Consider the following 17,500-nt stretch of genomic DNA (forward strand, 5'->3'; position numbering starts at 1 on the left):
CCCCCCCTCCCGGACCCCTCCTTGGATAGTACCTTCCATTATCCCTCACTCCTAACCAGACACTACCATTATAAGCTAGCTTTTATTCTCTCCTCCACTTCTACCCACATTGACATTTTGGATTCATTGAGACCCAGAATTCTTGCTGTAGATATTTCTTGATATATCACATCGAGATATGTAAGAAACCAAACTTTCCGGCACATTTTTTCCGGTTGAAACCAGCGTGATGCGATCTTTTTAGCTACTGTGATACCCGATAAAACCAATCTCTTTAGCTGTGGATTCACTGCAAACTCAAAAACATCATTCAATAGTAATACCGAGGAGTGTACAGGTATATTCCAAGATACGAGTTTTGATAACTGTTGGGACACATCTTTCCAGAATGCCTTAACTGGTGGGCAGTCCCAATACATGTGTATAAATGTTCCTTCGTCCCCATTTGTACATTGGGAGCATTTGGAGTCTTGTTTAAGCCCCATTCTGCACAGTCTTATAGGAGTCAAGTATGTCCTGTGAATATAGTTCAGATTGATTTGTTGATGATCCGGGTTCCTTGATGTGAGTCGGACATTTGCCCAGGCTCCTTGCCAATCAAAGTCATTTTCCAGGTCTGGTATATCCCTCCTCCAGACAGTGTCTAGTTGAAGGGTTTCATACGAGGACGTTAGTAATTGATAATAAAAACCTGATACAAAACCTCCTAATGTTTCTCCTTCATAGAAAAATTTGTGGAATCTGTGGTGTTCAATTGGTATGAGTAATGGAACACCGTGAGACCTCAGACATAGTCGTAACTGTATATAAAAAAGCCATGTGGACTCGGTGAGGTTAAACTTTGTGCATATTTCGCCATAACTACAGAAGCCCTGGTTATTAAAAATATCCCCTAATGAGTGTATGCCTTGCTCTTCCCATATAGGGAATCTTATAGGGCGTTTTCCCATTAAGAGTGCATTGTTATTGAATATGGGAGTGTGATTATGCCATTCTTGAGGGTTAGGATATTTCTTTTGTGTTTCCCGCCATGTTCTGATTGCATGGGTAATTATGGGGCCAAATTCCCGCTCACAATGTTTGATTGAAAGTTTAGTGTGTGCTATGTCTTTCAGTCTCTGTGGGGCTACTATGTTTTCTTCCAATTCTCTCCATGTCTTGTTCAAGGACTTTGTCTACTGGGCTGGAACCTGTGGCCGTCCAGTCCAGAAGTACTTTATTGATTGCGAGGGAAATTGGGCACTACAAATCGCTCACAATAAACATTTAGGTAGTCGAAAATCTAAAATCACATAAGAATACAGTCAGGGATATACATTCTAAAATATGTATATACATTCTAAAATATACAGTAGTATGTACAGTAATATAGGTGTAAATTTTTTTTTATTAAAGTGTCGAGTCAAGTCAAGAAGTCCAGGAGATTATGCCAGAGTTTGTACTGTCATTCTGTGCTCAGTGAGGTACAGTGATGCGTTATATAGTCTGATGGCTGTTGGAATGAAGGACTTCCTGTGCCGTTCAGTGTTGCATCTAGGGAGTCTTTTAGTCTAACACTGAACGTGCTCCTTCTATCAGCCAAGTCCGTGTGTAGTGGGTGGGAGGCGTTGTCCATGATGGTGTGGAGCTAGACTCTCTGACACCACCACCAGAGTCTAGCTCCTCCACCCCCACCACGTTACTGGCCTTCCTGACGAGCTCTTCCAGCCTGCTTGCATCCCGCGGCGTGCTCTCAGTCCGCTGCCCCAGCAGGTCACTGTACAAGAAGGCACCCGCCACCACAGACTTGTAGAACATCCTCAACATCCCTGTACAGACATTAAAGGATCTCAGCCTTCTGAGGAAGTAGTCGGCTCTGGCCCTTCTTGTAGAGTGCCTCCCTCAGTGTGTTTAGACCCGTTCAGCTTATTGTCAATGTGTACTCCGAGGTATTTGTAATCCTCAACCTACAGTAGCAGAGACTAGCAGGGGCAGCTGTGTCAAACCTAGCCCTAACTATGTTATTTTAAGATAATGGATGACATAAAATATCTCCCAACACTGATTCTGATTATTTTCAACACATTGTACATTAATGTGGCTGCAACTGGAGGGTGCTTGGTATTACATCTATGGTGCCTTCGAGCAAGGCAGTGAACCCCAAAAACGGCACTAGTGGCGCTGCACTGCAGGCAAACCCTGCACTCTGATCTCCCTGAAGAAACGCATGCATGTGTGTATTTGTAACTAGGAGGGACATATGCAGTAAGACACATTTCTATGACCTAGTGTAACTTGACAATAAAGTACATTTAAAGATGCAATACTTCCAAAACACATTTGTGTGTATATGCAGGCTATACAATGCATTATTAGCAGGCGTGTTGTGTCTAAATGGGTTAACAGAACAAATTGAGTCCACAGGAAATAAGTTACGAAACACAGGCAACATTTTCAGTCAATATAGATGAGAATATCTAATATTTGTTCCTTATTGCAGTTATCTACACATACTTCAGTGTCTGTGTCTACAGATCCCCATCCATTGTGAAGGCAATAATGGCCATGGATATTGGTTAAAGAAAAGTTGCCCATGTATGATTGCCTAAATGGTTGTAAGTTAACATGTAGGGCAGTGGTTCAGGAGGTAGAGCGGTTATCTGGTAATCATAAGGTTCCTGGTTTGATTCCGACTCCTCCCGGCAGCGTGTCAAAGTGTCCTTGAGCAAGATGTTTAACCCCTAACTGCTCCTGATGAGCAGGTTGGCACCTGAATGTGAGGCACAAGTTGTAAAGTGCTTTGAATAAAAAGTGCTAAATAAATTGCAGTCCATTTACGCAGATGTCTCAAAACATTTGTACCGATTGTATTGCAAGGTCGGTGCCCAGAAATATTCTAGTGTATATATTTGGCTCACTTCATTTCCTGTTGGTGATCACCATTTCCTTATCATGTTGCTTTCTGAGGCAACCAATAAATTGTCTAATTACATGGCAACTTATTGTTGTAGAGTTTAATTCTATTGTGTCTCTGTTCAATTCCTGTGGCTATAAAGCAGGAGCATTGTCCTGTCAAGTTGCCATAAAAGGTTGACTGTACTGTATGGTACTTTCACTATGAATTGAAAATGGGGGACCCTGATGTAAACAAGACAAACGTCTTTCTCTGGTCTGCAATCCCCTTAACAATTGTGTGTATTGAGCCGTACTGTATTGTACCCATTCTGCAATCTGTTAATAAAGTTTTCATTAAACCATTCACATTCATGACCCCCCCCCCCCCCCCCCCCCCCCATTCAGACACAAGCAACAATGAGCTCTAGCCTAGGCTGAAAAATACATGAAACAGTCCTTTTTTCTTTTTATTCACGGTTCATTTCTTACATTGGTTCAAGTACAAAGTTAAAATGCCTTTTAATTAGTTCATATTCATACAAGAGTAAAATAATAATAGTGCCTTTTCATTACTACGACAACTTAAATACAGTCATTGTAAAGACAAACGCCATTTATACTCCTAACAATATATCTTTCATATTTTCAGATAAAATTTTAGCACCTTTTGAAACACCGCCAGTTCCTCCTTTACTAAAAGCTCATCTTTCGTAATGTTCATGAGATTAGTGTTTGCATGTGCGACAGCATTGGGTGTTTTTTGTGGATGTGTGCAGGTTTGAATACAGTATCTTTTGTATTAGCATGTATCATTGTAGTATGTGTGTGTATGTGTGTGTGCACTGTATGTGTGTGTGTGTGTGTGTGTGTGTGTGTGTGTGTGTGTGTTTAGAGTGTGAAACAGCCACACCACTCAGCCTTGAGGCGAACATCGAACATACTGTTCATCAATCTCATTCTTCACCTTGTCGAGCACATCGATAAAACGTCAAACTAAAAATGAAAAGAAAAAAAACAAGAGTCTGGACATAAAGTGAGTTCCGTTACTCCTTCCTCTCTGCCTGCCTCGCAGCTAGTCAGGCCTACAATCTCCTCCGGCATCCTTGGGTAAACTGAAGAATTCACTATACTAACTGTACAATACACTCCACCTAGCCTCTCTTCCCACTCTAGGCTGAGATCAAGCTAACTGACTGAGCACCAACCTGAAACAGTACACACACAATAACAGATTATTATATCATTATTATTATTATTATTATTATTATCATTATTATTATTATTATTATTAGTGTTATTATTACTCCCTAATCTAACATGGAATCGGAGAATACATTGACTGACTGACATGCAGCACCTGGGGGTGGGCGGGGTGGTAACTGGGAGCACCAAAAAATGGCGCAGGATGATGATGTCACACCTAGCGGCATCGTGGGAAGCCTGACTGAGAAGAGTGACCAGAGAAAAGCAGTGTGTGTGTGTGTGTGTATGTGTGTGTCAGGGGTACAGTTTATCATGGAAGGAGTTTTTTTTAACAGTCTGCACCATTTGTCGTAGCACAGTGTGTGTGTGTGTGTGTGTGTGTGTGTGTGTGTGTGTGTGTGTGTGTGTGTGTGTGTGTGTGTGTGTTCAGCAGATGTGTATGTATGTATGTATGTATGTATGTATGTATGTATGTATGTATGTATGTATGTATGTATGTATGTATGTATGTATGTATGTATGTATGTATGTATGTATGTATGTATGTATGTATGTCACATGCTGTAGAAAATAGTTAGACTTCAAAAAGCACCTGAAGGATGACTATAGAACCAGAGAATAAACCTGGAAGAAAGCTGTGAACCTGCTGGTTTACTGCTAGTGCGTCTCACTGTGTGAGTGTGTGTGTGTGTGTGTGTGTGTGTTTGTCTATCTTTGCATGCGTGTCTGCCTGTCTGTGTGTGCATGTCTGTCTGTATGTGTGTGTGTGCGTGTCTGTCTGTCTGTCTGTCTGTCTGTCTGTCTGTCTGTCTGTCTGTCTGTCTGTCTGTCTGTCTGTCTGTCTGTGTGTGTGTGTGTGTGTGTGTGTGTGTGTGTGTGTGTGTGTGTGTGGGTGTGTGTGTGTGTGTGTGTGTGTGTGTGTGTGTGTTGCTAGCTGGTGTTTCTACGAACTGAGGAAGACTACAGAGTGAAGGTGTGAAGGTGTTTTTTTCATCTCCACCCAGCAGTGGACAGGTCAGCACCGTTATAAAGCACCGAAGGGAGAGCAGTAGAAACTAGAAAGTAGAAAAACAGAGTTGATGGTACTGAGGAGAAGTCTATTGGTCTCCCAGCACCAGAGGCCTGTTAGCCTCAACGAGCACCACGAGCCCTGAGCTGTAGAAGCCTATGGAACGCCAAAGTGCGCCGCTATGTTCACTGTTGCCGTGCAGAGTTTACTTTTATATACAGCAGGAGCCGCCTGGTACAGATGAAGATTAAACATTAAAAGAACGCCTAGACTTGCTTTAACCCGTTCACTACCACAGTATAGAAGGTTAACCTTTCACTACCACACTTCTGTAGTGCGGTTGTGAAAGGGTTAACCTTTTGTCGTGTGGCAGTGAAAAACCTTCTGTATTGTCTCAGTGAAAGGGTTAACCCTTTGGTAGTGTGGTAGTGAAAGGGTTAATAAAAAAATTAGCAGCCAATTTTGGATGCATTTTTATATATATATATATATAAAATATATTAGAAATATATAGATAAATATCATATATCCAGGGTGCGAACTGCAGGGGAGCTCGGGTCCTTTTGATGAGACACAAGCTCCCCTGTAAACATGGTTTCTGGAGAAAATGAACAAACAAAAAATAACTAACAGTAGTGTTTATTTTTTATGTAGGTCCTGCTGTAGAGGCACTTATCTGTGTCTAATTTGTACCGATTAACTACTCTTTAATCGGGGAGGATTGTTGTTGAGGTATTTACAACTGATTAAAACCAAGTAGGCCTACAGTATAATGCATGTATGGATGCCTCTTTCAGTCAGTGAGGCCTCAAGACTGTTTGGTCCGACACAAACATCCTGTATATATTTGAGAACGTCAGTTGAAAATGTAAGTTTCAGATTGACAATATCACGCATACCCTGCAGTCCAATATGATGAACATGGATTGGATGATCTAACATGTAATTTTCCATACGTAAGCAGATATTGTGACAATCAATACCAAAGTCCTTGTGAATATCGTGATATTATTATTTATTTCCCCATCACTCAGCCCTGATGTCTGTACACCTTTTTGGTTTTTTTCTGCAGTGGTGGAAGCAGTTCCTTTAGTAAATAAAAGTAGAAATACCCAGATAAAATAATACTCTGTTAGAAGTAACAGTCCTCCATTCAAAATTCTATTTAAGTAAAAGTATTTGATATTGAATGTACTAGGTATCAAAAGTTAAAGTACCTATTATACATGATGTTTGTGTATTCCAGTGCTTGGTAGCGTTCAATCCTCAAACCATTTACCTCTAAAGTTTAGGTTAAAGTGGCAGCCTATGTGGTCCAGTTATGCTGCTCCGATTACGTCCTCTTGAAGTTGGCAGGCTTCAAATTTGAAAGTACTTCATCAATGTTTTCTTCAAAGTAGCTTGTAACTGACGAGTACAGATAAATGTACAATATTTATGGGCGGCTACGTGGCGTAGTGGGCAAGGCGCTCACCACGAATGCAGAGACGCTGGGCTCGCCTGTTCGAGCCCAGCGCTCCACATTGCTTTCAGTTTAGCTGGTCATTCATACTAATACACATTGGCCGTATTAGGGGGTGGGAAACTGATGGGTGGGGATCGGGCGTTGTGGACAGCGACTCCTACAGGTCGGTTGGTGCGCCTGCGCAGTAGAATCAGGAAGTGTCGGGGGCAGCGTGAGCCTCCCACGCGTTACTCCTCGCCACTGAGAGATCGAGCTGCGCAGGTGAAAAGATGCGACTGCTGTTACCTCAAGTACCGGAGGGGACTTGTGCTATGTATGACTTAGTCCACATTGCAGCCGGCTTGTGGGAGGCAAGAAACAGCGTTCGTGACAGGGGAGGGTTGAATTGGATGATATGAAATTGGGATGGGAGAAAATATAGAAAATGGGAGAAAAAGTGAAAAAAAATAAAAAATTACAATATTTATTTTGAAATGTAGTGATGTAAAAGTACAAAGTTCCTTAAAATGAAAATACTCAAGTACAACGTGGAGGTACTTGTACTTTACTTAAGTACGGCACTTGAGTAAAAATAAATGTCTGCACGTCAAGAAGAAATGTATAGACGCACCTGGGGTTCTATAAAAGTGTGTTTGCACGGTATACCGATATAGAAAGGTATCGCAACACGCTGCCGTTAAAAACAGTACTATACCACATTATATTAGTACCAGGATAATAATAGGGTTTAGTGTTTCTGACTGAAGCTGAGAGGGTTTAGTGATTCTGACTGTAGGTCGGAGGGTTTAATGTTTCTGACTGATGTATATATATTGTGACATGTATATCAATACTGAAGCCACGCACATTGTGTGTGTGTTTGTGTGTGTGTGTGTGTGTGTGTGTGTGTGTGTGTGTGTGTGTGTGTGTGTGTGTGTGTGTGTGTGTGTGTGTGTGTGTGTGTGTGTGTGTGTGTATGTGTGTGTGTGTGTGTGTGTGTGTGTGTGTGTGTGTGTGTGTGTGGATGGGTAGGTGAGTGTGAGTTCATTGCACTGTGACACACCGGCAGTGCTGTAAATATGCATGAATAAATATTGACAGTATAACAGTTCAGTGTGATGCAATGGCGACAGTCAGGGCCTGCTACAACTACAGCTACCACACACAGTAAAGCCAGAAGACACGTTTTAAACAGACAACGTCTGTAGATAGAAACCATAGAAACCCTGCACCAGTGTGTGTGTGTGTGTGTGTGTGTGTGTGTGTGTGTGTGTGTGTGTGTGTGTGTGTGTGTGTGTGTGTGTGTGTGTGTGTGTGTGTGTGTGTGCGTGTGTGTGTGTGTGTGTGTGTGTCTGTGTGTATGTGGTCTGACTGTTTGGTTGTGATTGAAGATCACCTCTGCTGTGTGTAGCAGGTTAGCACCAGGGTTCAAAGGTTAGCCAGTGGTTTATGAGCTCCAGGAGAAGCAGTCTTTTACATGGTGTGTGTCTATGTGCGTTTAATGTGTGATTAATCTCTTCTATAAAGGGAGTTTGTATGTGTACAGTATGTGTATGTGTATGTGTATGTGTATCTGTATGTGTCCATATCTTTGTCCAGTTGTGTGTATGTGTGTGTTTAGTTGCAGGCGAAGTACTCCTTGAGTGGGGCGAAGAGGTGCCGTATGACGGGGACACTCCAGGAGCGACCCAGCAGCCTCTGTCTGGCCAGCCGGCTCATGTTGGATACATCAGTGTAATGGACTGGGAAGCCAAACACCCTGGGGACAGAAGGACACACCACTTGGGTTAGCACTGAGGTTAGCACTGAGGTTAGCACTGAGGTTAGCTCTGGGGTTAGCACTGAGGTTAGCTCTGGGGTTAGCACTGAGGTTAGCTCTGGGGTTAGCACTGAGGTTAGCACTGAGGTTAGCACTGAGGTTAGCTCTGGGGTTAGCACTGAGGTTAGCTCTGGGGTTAGCACTGAGGTTAGCTCTGGGGTTAGCACTGAGGTTAGCTCTGAGGTTAGCACTGAGGTTAGCACTGAGGTTAGCACTGGGGTTAGCACTGGGGTTAGCACTGAGGTTAGCTCTTGGGTTAGCACTGAGGTTAGCTCTGGGGTTGATCCTCAGTGTTGACAAGGACACAGAGTAGCCGCCTTCTAACTTTGGTCTGAGGGTGATACGGAGATCTAACAACATAACATACTGTATAACGATGTCCTTATATTATCATCATCATGCAGACCGATACGTGAATATTAAAATGGCCATTGACTTCAATCATGGAGCAAACATGGCTGCCAAACTGTCTTATCTACAGTATGGTCTGATGGTGGAGAGGAAAATACCATTTTCTTTACAGCAACACAGAGGAGATAACTGGGGATGCACCCTAGCCAAATTTTCAGAAGATTTGCCTAAAAGTACATACCTAAATGGAGGATTGCTCCACTTCTACACGGTCCATTTACATGCTCTTGGTATCTAGGGACATCTATGGACCTCAGGGAATGTATTCCCAATATTCCCAGAAATATTGTGTCTGACTATGCTTGAGTAAATTGTAATGAACCAAAGGAAAATATAAATTATTATTATTATTATTTGGTTTTTCTTACATCTTTGATGGTGAATAACACCATGCTAACATTGACCAAAACTTTTCCAAAAGTGAAAAATCGCCTCTGTGAGCTCATTCAGTACCTTCTTAACACTTTGACTGCCAGGGGGCGTCTTTAGACGTCTTTGCTGGCGATGCTAAAGTTGCCGGGGGACGCTTTACGTCGTCTTTATATCAATATTTCAAAAATCTGCGATCTGATCCATAATGTCCCTCCGCTGGCCTGAGACACAAGTGTGATCTCCTCTCAATCCTCTAGCGGTTCAAGACCGCCATCTGGTGGCCGATCGGCAGATCGAAACCGGATGTCAACCTTTAACCCGGTAGGACTCACTCCATATGGGGTCCGGGCACTCGCTAATGTTAGAGAGACTCCGTCTTCACACAGTGAACATCGATCGCTGCAAATAACTCGAAAAAACAACATGATTTGGACGTATATATTATTATACAACCTGGAAATGGACCGACTATTTCAACATCCCATAATGGAAAACTGTCTACCCCACGCTGATCGCCCAACGGCCCGCGGAGACTGGGGTGAGTTTTAGCGTGTAATATTACCGTGTTCGACACTAACTGCTATGATGAACATTTGACCCACATTAGATGATTGGTATAACGCTGCCCACGGAATTATAAACGCCCCCTCGCCCATCCGGTCAACATCAGATGACGTGTAGTAACTTCTAGAAGTACGTCTAGTTGGAATTTTTTATATCGCCCCGATTGCCATCAAACTGTATTTCATCATCAATATAATGCATTTGGGGCTATATATCACGTTCTGGAGAAAGCTGCAGAAAGAGATGAAAACATACTTATACATTAGACCATACTTTACTATGAATATGTGAATGAAAAAGTTTAACGTTGCTACACAATGAACAATACATATAGGACTTTGAATGGGCCCTAATAATGGCAATGTAGCAATAGAATTTAAAAAGTTATAGCCCTGCAAAGAAGGGGACTTTCTCCATAGACAAATAGCGCTGGCAATCTATGGTATATCATTAATTTAACCTTAGGCAACCAAAGTGTTAAGATCAAGTGTACTACAAATCTAAGCAAATGAACAAAGGGCAGATAATTTACAGGGTTTTTGTAGATACAGCACTGAATTTTTCCATCCATACACATGCAATTTGAAATATGAATATAGAATATAGAATATAGAATATCAGGCCTATATATTTATTGTATTATGGCCAAGTCATACATCTATGGATCGGGCCAAATCTCCTCTTTCCAATGGCAGAGGTAAATCTGGATTTAGTACCACCAGGTGCTTGTTACAGGGCAACAAAGACTGTGAATGAAATCAGTTACTTTTGTATAATGTCCATAGCTCCGCCCTTTTTTTTACCGGATTGCAACAATTATTTCCCCCTATACGTTCACAGAAAGGTAAAGAAACAATATACGCTGTATTTCATGGCAATAACGTTGAGGTTTGTTCGACCCGTGAGATATAAACACGATTTTCACATCAATATTTTTGGCATACCTTTGTATGCGGCTGGTGTGAGCTGGGTAGTGTAGTCATTTTCTTTACATTTAGACGTCCATCGAAAGCCTTGGGTCTCATCTTTCTTAGGACTACAACAATTTCATGACAGCTTCCTGTCCTCGCGTCTAAATCATCCATTTTCCAGTGCAATGCGCAGAGATCTTTATAAGCTCATATTTTGCTAATAACATTTAAAATCATTGGTAAATAAACGTAGTGCTGAAAATATACACTTTGATTGCTGTTTTGATAGGGTTAGGGTCTTTACTCATGGCTACATTTGAAAAAGAAACACAACATCACTTAACCCATTGAAACCGGGAAACACATCTGTGTGTATATGCAGGCTATATAATGCATTATTAGCAGGCTTTTTAAGTCTAAATGGGTTAATATGGACTGTATTGATCTATTTGTGACGTGAAATAAATCTCGGCTAAGAGGGATACTCTCCCCCCAGCAAATATAATCCAATAATGATTGTAAGAATTTCAGTACAAATACTTGAATATAGAGGGTTACAACATAGGAGAAATACACTTAAATGTGTTTGTTAATTAAAACACTAATCCTTGTTAGTGGTATTCACTTGGCACATATATGAAGCAACACACTCCCAGTAAAAAGGTCACCAAAATGCCAATTCTAATATCAGCCAAATATGCATTAAAAGCACAATCAGGCAGATACTCTTTAAAGCACCAGATCGGTCAATACAGACTGTCTGCCATTACAGGATATATGGGGGCATCCCTAGCTACAGTACTATAAAGGATCTTAAACTCAGGCGAAGAACCCCCCCCCCCCACATGCAGTGGTTATACCATGGTCATTTGCCAACTAAATAAAATAAAACCATTCGCAAATCCTTAGTGAAAGTTTTGCACTTGCCATTGGTGTGTTTTCCTTCCCAGTCGTTATTATCAAATCGATAAGTCGGCTGTGCTTGCCGCAGTTGATGACGAGTAAAGCTTTGACAGCTGTGCTCTTTAATGTTGCTATGGTTACAGGTTGGGTAGCAAATTAACAGTGGTTAAACTTGAGCCGAACTCCGCGTGCATTAAACGGTTTTAACGCACACCACCTGCCAGCCATTCAGAAAAGAGTGTTCACCCAGACGGTGGTACTGTGTAACTACACACAATGAGCACACACACACACACACACACACACACACACACACACACACACACACACACACACACACACGCACATGCACACGCTTGTACCTCTCCATCTCGGTGCACCAGAGTATGTCCTCCTTGTTGTCCATGTAAACAGGGAAGTGCTCATCTTTTCCCTGCTTCACAGAGTTAGAGCGCGTTGTTATCGTACGCAACTTCTCAAACTGGAATACACACACACACACACACACACACACATGCCCATCGAGACAACACAACATTCACACACACACACACACACACACTCAATCAGCACCTTCTAAACTGACAGACAAGTTGAACTAGCACTTAAAATTGCCATTATTATCATTATTATTATTATTATTATTATTATTATTATTATTATTATTATTATTATTATTATTATTATTATTATTATTATTATTATTATTATTATAGTAAGAACATTTTGAATGGTTTCATTCCAAAAGGTTACATGTCCATTTTGATAACAATCTGTTGCCAAGAATGTTTCAAAACTATCCGTGACTCTGGGCCCTTTCTCACTCACCCTATTCGTTTCTATTCCGTTTCGTTCTAGCCCGTTCCGAGATCTGATGCGAACCCCCCCCCCCTCTCCCCCCTCTAGTTTGCGTACACACTGCAGTCTTGTTTCGTTCTGGGTTCTGTTTACGGTTTGCCTTTTGAGCGTTTACGCTTGCCGTAGGCGATGATGTCACGTTCGAAAATATAAACCCAGGAAGTGTTAACATGGCGCTGGAGGCTGGATGCTGATATAAAATGAATAAATAAGCAATAAATATGAAGTTATATTTGAACCTCTGTTGTCAAGCCTTGTCAATATAACCCACCCCATTTTATCACGAATGGATGGTGTTGTAGAGTTCGCTTTTGAGCGTTTCCCAGGGCTAACGCTAAGCTAACGGTTAACGCTAGTTAGCTTAGCCTAGTCTAGTATAGCCTGTAGCACTTTCTTTTCAGCAAAGAACGTGCAATAAACAAAACGGATACATTCACTGTGTGTTCTGCCTCTTTTCTCACGAATGGAACTCTGTTGTAGAGTCCGCTTTTGAGCATTTTGCAGGGTTAACGTTAACGCTAAGCTATGGCAATTATATTACATGTCATTGATATACTGGTCGACCACGGCCGACTGGTTGGGCACCACTGGTCTAATAGAAATAAATGCATTCGAACAATGTATAGACATAGCAATGGCACTAGTGCGCACCTGAGACCACCTATTTCACCGGCCCCGGTTCAGCGCCCCCGGGGACAAATCAGCGGGGGGCGGGGACGGGGGACAGCGCTCTCACTCAGACAGACACACCCTTTTCTGATGCGAGCCGGGTCTGATTCGACACAGAGCAGTGAGTGAGAAAGGGCCCTCTGTCCTAAAATGTTTTAGTATTCTTTAATTGACGGTATAACTAATCATTTTAAATGATTTTCCATATTAACGTTAATCTTCATCTGTAGTCAGTAGTTATTTTGTAAAAGAGGGCATCACTTAAATGGTGGATTATCGTTTTGGAAGGAAACCCCTCATATAATTCATCATCTCTTACTCTAGAAACAAAATTACATTAAACACAGTTTCCCCCTCACCCGGAGTGCTATTCAAGTTCTTTAATAGTCTTTAATAGCTATCTATCCATCCAGATTGTTTCTGTGTGATTCGGCTAGTTTTGGAGATATCGACTGTCACTCCAATACAATGGAGCTGAATGGCACTCAGCTTTTGGTGCTCAAAGCACCAACAAATACATTTGGGGAAGAAAATCAAGATTACTTAAAATAATCCAGAGAGCTTGTTGTGAGCAATTTCATGTAGGAACTATTTTCTACCAAATTATACCCCCATTAATTTTTATTTTGGTTGAACTGCCCCTTTAAACTCCAGTATGTATTAAATCACATCAGTTATACACAAGGTTGCCGTCCCTGAGAGAACACTGTAGAGAATTGTTCCTCCACTTTATAAAAGTACCAGTATGTTATTTCATACCAGTATGTACCAGTATGTTTATTTCATACCAGTATGTTTATTTGATACCAGTATTCACCAGTATGTTTATTTCATACCAGTATGTACCAGTATGTTTATTTCATACCAGTATGTACCAGTATGTTTATTTCATACCAGTATTCACCAGTATGTTTATTTCATACCAGTATGTTTATTTCATACCAGTATGTACCAGTATGTTTATTTCATACCAGTATGTACCACCAGTATGTTTATTTCATACCAGTATTCACCAGTATGTTTATTTTATACCAGTATCTACCAGTATGTTTATATTACACCAGTATGTACCTGTATGTTTATTTAACACCAGTATGTACCAGTATGTTTATTTTATACCAGTATGTACCAGTATGTTTATTTAACACCAGTATCTACCAGTATGTTTATTTTATACCAGTATGTACCAGTATGTTTTAATGTTGCTCTGTCACCCAGGGTGAGACTACTTTGGGAAAGACCTGTTATACTGTATTATAAACCTCATGTCTCTGAAAGGCCTGGTTGCAAGATAATTTCTTTCATCTGACACCTAAAAGCAAAATGAACTGACTGACAGCAGAGCAGGATTTTCCAACTGATTTCCTTTGGGTGTAGGGCAGCGATGCGACGGTAGTTCAGCAAGCATGCTGGAAAGGTGAAACCATGACAGCATGTCACGATGAGCGGCTTGTCATTTCCTGAGCCAGGTCGCTATGAGGTCATGCTCTGGCTGCTGCTGTCTGACAGCACTGGTGACAGGTCTCAAAACCAGGGGTGTAAAGTACTTGAGTAATTGTACTTCGTTACAATACTTAAGTACTGTTTTGGGGGATTTGTACTTTACTAGAGTATTATTAGGTTTGTATACTTGTACTTTTACTCAATTACATTTCAGAGGAAAAAAAACATACTTTTTACTCCTTACATTTAAAATGCTACAAATCTACAAAGTACAAATCTCGCAGGTCCAACTATTTGAATTAGAATATTTGTTTCTCTGGCCGAACTAACGTTAACGTTATTAATCCTGCTGCCGCACCTTATTTAAAAACAGCCAATCAAATCCCCATCAATGGAAAATGAACCCGCCCATACCCATGCTGATTGGTCCTTGTGCAAGTCTAGAAAGCGGGGCTCTTTGATTAAACACCTGCTATCAGAAGAATAGACAGTCAGAAAAAAAGTTTTTACTTTTACTTTTTAGTACTTAAGTACATTTAAAAGTAGACACTTTTTGGCTTTTACTCAAGTACTTTTACTTGAGTAAGACTTTGAGATGGTACCCATACTTTCACTTAAGTATAATTTCTGGGTACTTTTTATACCCCAAGTGAGTAGAGGACATTGGTCCAAAGCCATGTCACAGAGACGCATGCACACACACACACACACAAGTACCTTGGCTGTGCGGCCATGTTCCAGGCACTCTTGTAGGTCCAGCCTGTCATTCGACATCGCTGAGAGAGGTCTGTGGAGAGGGAGGATGAAGTTCCAATCATTTATTTACATTTACATTTACATTTTGTCATTTAGCTGAAGCTTTTATCCAAAGCGACTTACAAGTTCTGTACGACAAGTCAGCAGGAAGGGTACAACTCTTACAGCCGAGTAACAATGTTCATCAAACAGTGCTGAAACGTGGGTGCTGCAGTGTTGAGTGCATTGTAGTAAAGACATATTAGGAAGAGTGCATGATAGTATAAGACAGTAAGAAGGTTAGTTTATTATTATTATTTATTTTTCCTTTTCATTTCAGATATTGATTGAAGAAGTGTGGTTTTAGTCGACGGCAAAAGATTGGTCGGGTTTCAGCTGTCCTAACTGTGATGGGAAGTTCGTTCCACCATTGTTGAGCGAGGACCGAGAATAGGCAGCATCTCTTTGATGACCTTCCCGGAGCTCGGATACGAGTAGGTCTGAGGCGGCCAGAAGATGTAGAGTGGAGGGGTCTTCAGGGTGTGTAGTTAGAGACCATTGGCCGGAGGTAGGCGGGAGCCGTTCCCTTCGCTGTGCGATATGCCAGGTCGAGGACCTTGAAGCGGATTCGTGCGGTGATGGGGAGCCAGAGAAGTTCAGCCGATCGTCAAGGACTACACCAAGATTCTTGGCGGTCAGGGACGAGGCCACGGCTATATTTTCCACTGTGATGGAAAGGTCGGTCAGCGGGGAGGATTTGGCCGGCACGTGAAGCAATTATGTTTTGCTTAGGTTCAGTTTGAGGTGGTTGGTCGTCATCCAGGCGGAGATGTCGGACAGACAGGCCGAGATTCACTCAGAGATATGGATATCTGAGGGAGGAATAGCAGTGATACGAGAAGGCATGAGACGTGATAATGTTACCCAGAGATTTGGTGTAGAGGGAGAAGAGGAGGGGTCCAAGGACCGAGCCCTGGGGGACACCCATCCGAAGGGGGCGGGGGGCCGACAGGGTCCCTCTCCATGATACTTGGTAGGAGTCGTCGAGGTAGGTCAGCCATGCCAGCAGGGAGCCAGCCACTCCCATTCCTGCGAGGGATGCAAGGAGGATCTGATGGTTGACTGTGTCGAAGGCTGCCGACAGGTCCAGGAGAATCAAGACAGAGGAGAGACGCTTTTGCTAAGTGAAGAGCCTCTGTGACTGCTAACACATTTATATGGAGAGAAAGCAGGATAGGGGTGTTTATGTTTGTATGTGTGTGTGTGGGTGTGTGAGTGTGTGTGTGTGTGAGTGTGTGTATGTGTGTGTGTGCGTGCATGTAGGTGTGTGTGTCCCACCTGGACATGCCAGGGAGGTTCCCCCAGAAGTAGCGGGCACGGTGGGCGGCGGACACCTCCTTGGCATCGATCATCACTGGGTTACACTGCAGAGAAAGAGGAGGGTTACGCCAGTAGCATACCTAATGCAAGATCCAATCCATGCAAGAGACTCTAATAAAGTCAAATTACTTTTGACAAGCCAGTGGAGCGCAAACGTCATGTGAACTCCAAGGTCATTTATACAGTGGGTCAGAATGCACAGAACCCTGTGGCCACAAGAGGGCAGCGATGCTCCCTATGAAACTCTTCATGCTGCTGACCTGGACTGACATGCTGTAGGGGCAGTGGTGGAAAGTAATTAAGTATTTTTACTCAAGTAGTACTGTACTTAAGTATTATTTTGAGGTACTTTACATGAGTATTTTCATTTTAGGGAACTTTGTACTTTTACTCTTTTACACATTTACATTTCAAAGAAAATATTGTACTTTTTACTCTATATTTATCTGAACCAATAAGCTACTAGTTACTTGTACTTTCAAATTTGAAGCATGCCCACTTCAGAGCAGCATAACTGAACCACATACCACTTTAACCTTTAGAGGTCAACAGTCAACATCATGTATACATAAACATCATGTATAACGCATACTTTTACTTTTGATACTTAGGTACATTCAATATCAAATACTTCTCTACTTTTACTTAAGTAGGATTTTGAATGGAGGACTTTTACTTTTACAAGAGTACTACTTTATCTGGGCATTTCTACTTCTAAGTAAAGGAACTGTGTACTTCTTCCACCACAGGCATTATTTACCCTATTTACCTGCCGTGATATCTATACAGTGAAGAGACGATGTATAATCCTGAATGCAATGACGTATCTCCTGTGGCAATAAATATCCTCTCTGTTGGCCACTGATAGCCCAGCGTCCATGCACACATTGCACACAGGTGATGGA

The 17,500-nt window shown here is 41.9% G+C and overlaps 1 protein-coding gene across 1 annotated transcript in view; it reads right to left on the reverse strand.

The window, feature by feature from the left end:
• Positions 1-3,327: 3,327 nt before the first annotated feature.
• dnmt3aa (DNA (cytosine-5-)-methyltransferase 3 alpha a) overlaps positions 3,328-17,500 on the reverse strand; it is a 105,709-nt gene continuing 91,536 nt past the window's right edge. The window contains exons 20-23 of the mRNA XM_084315175.1: positions 16,554-16,639; positions 15,198-15,267; positions 11,873-11,991; positions 3,328-8,289 (exon numbers count right to left, since the gene is read on the reverse strand). Of these exons, the coding sequence (XP_084171301.1) occupies positions 8,148-8,289; positions 11,873-11,991; positions 15,198-15,267; positions 16,554-16,639 (417 nt within the window). The 3' untranslated portion in view covers positions 3,328-8,147. The remainder of the gene's footprint in view (positions 8,290-11,872; positions 11,992-15,197; positions 15,268-16,553; positions 16,640-17,500) is intronic.

The sequence above is a fragment of the Notolepis coatsorum genome, assembly GCF_963971535.1.
Source record: "Notolepis coatsorum genome assembly, chromosome: 5".
Classification (NCBI taxonomy): Eukaryota; Metazoa; Chordata; class Actinopteri; order Aulopiformes; family Paralepididae; genus Notolepis; species Notolepis coatsorum.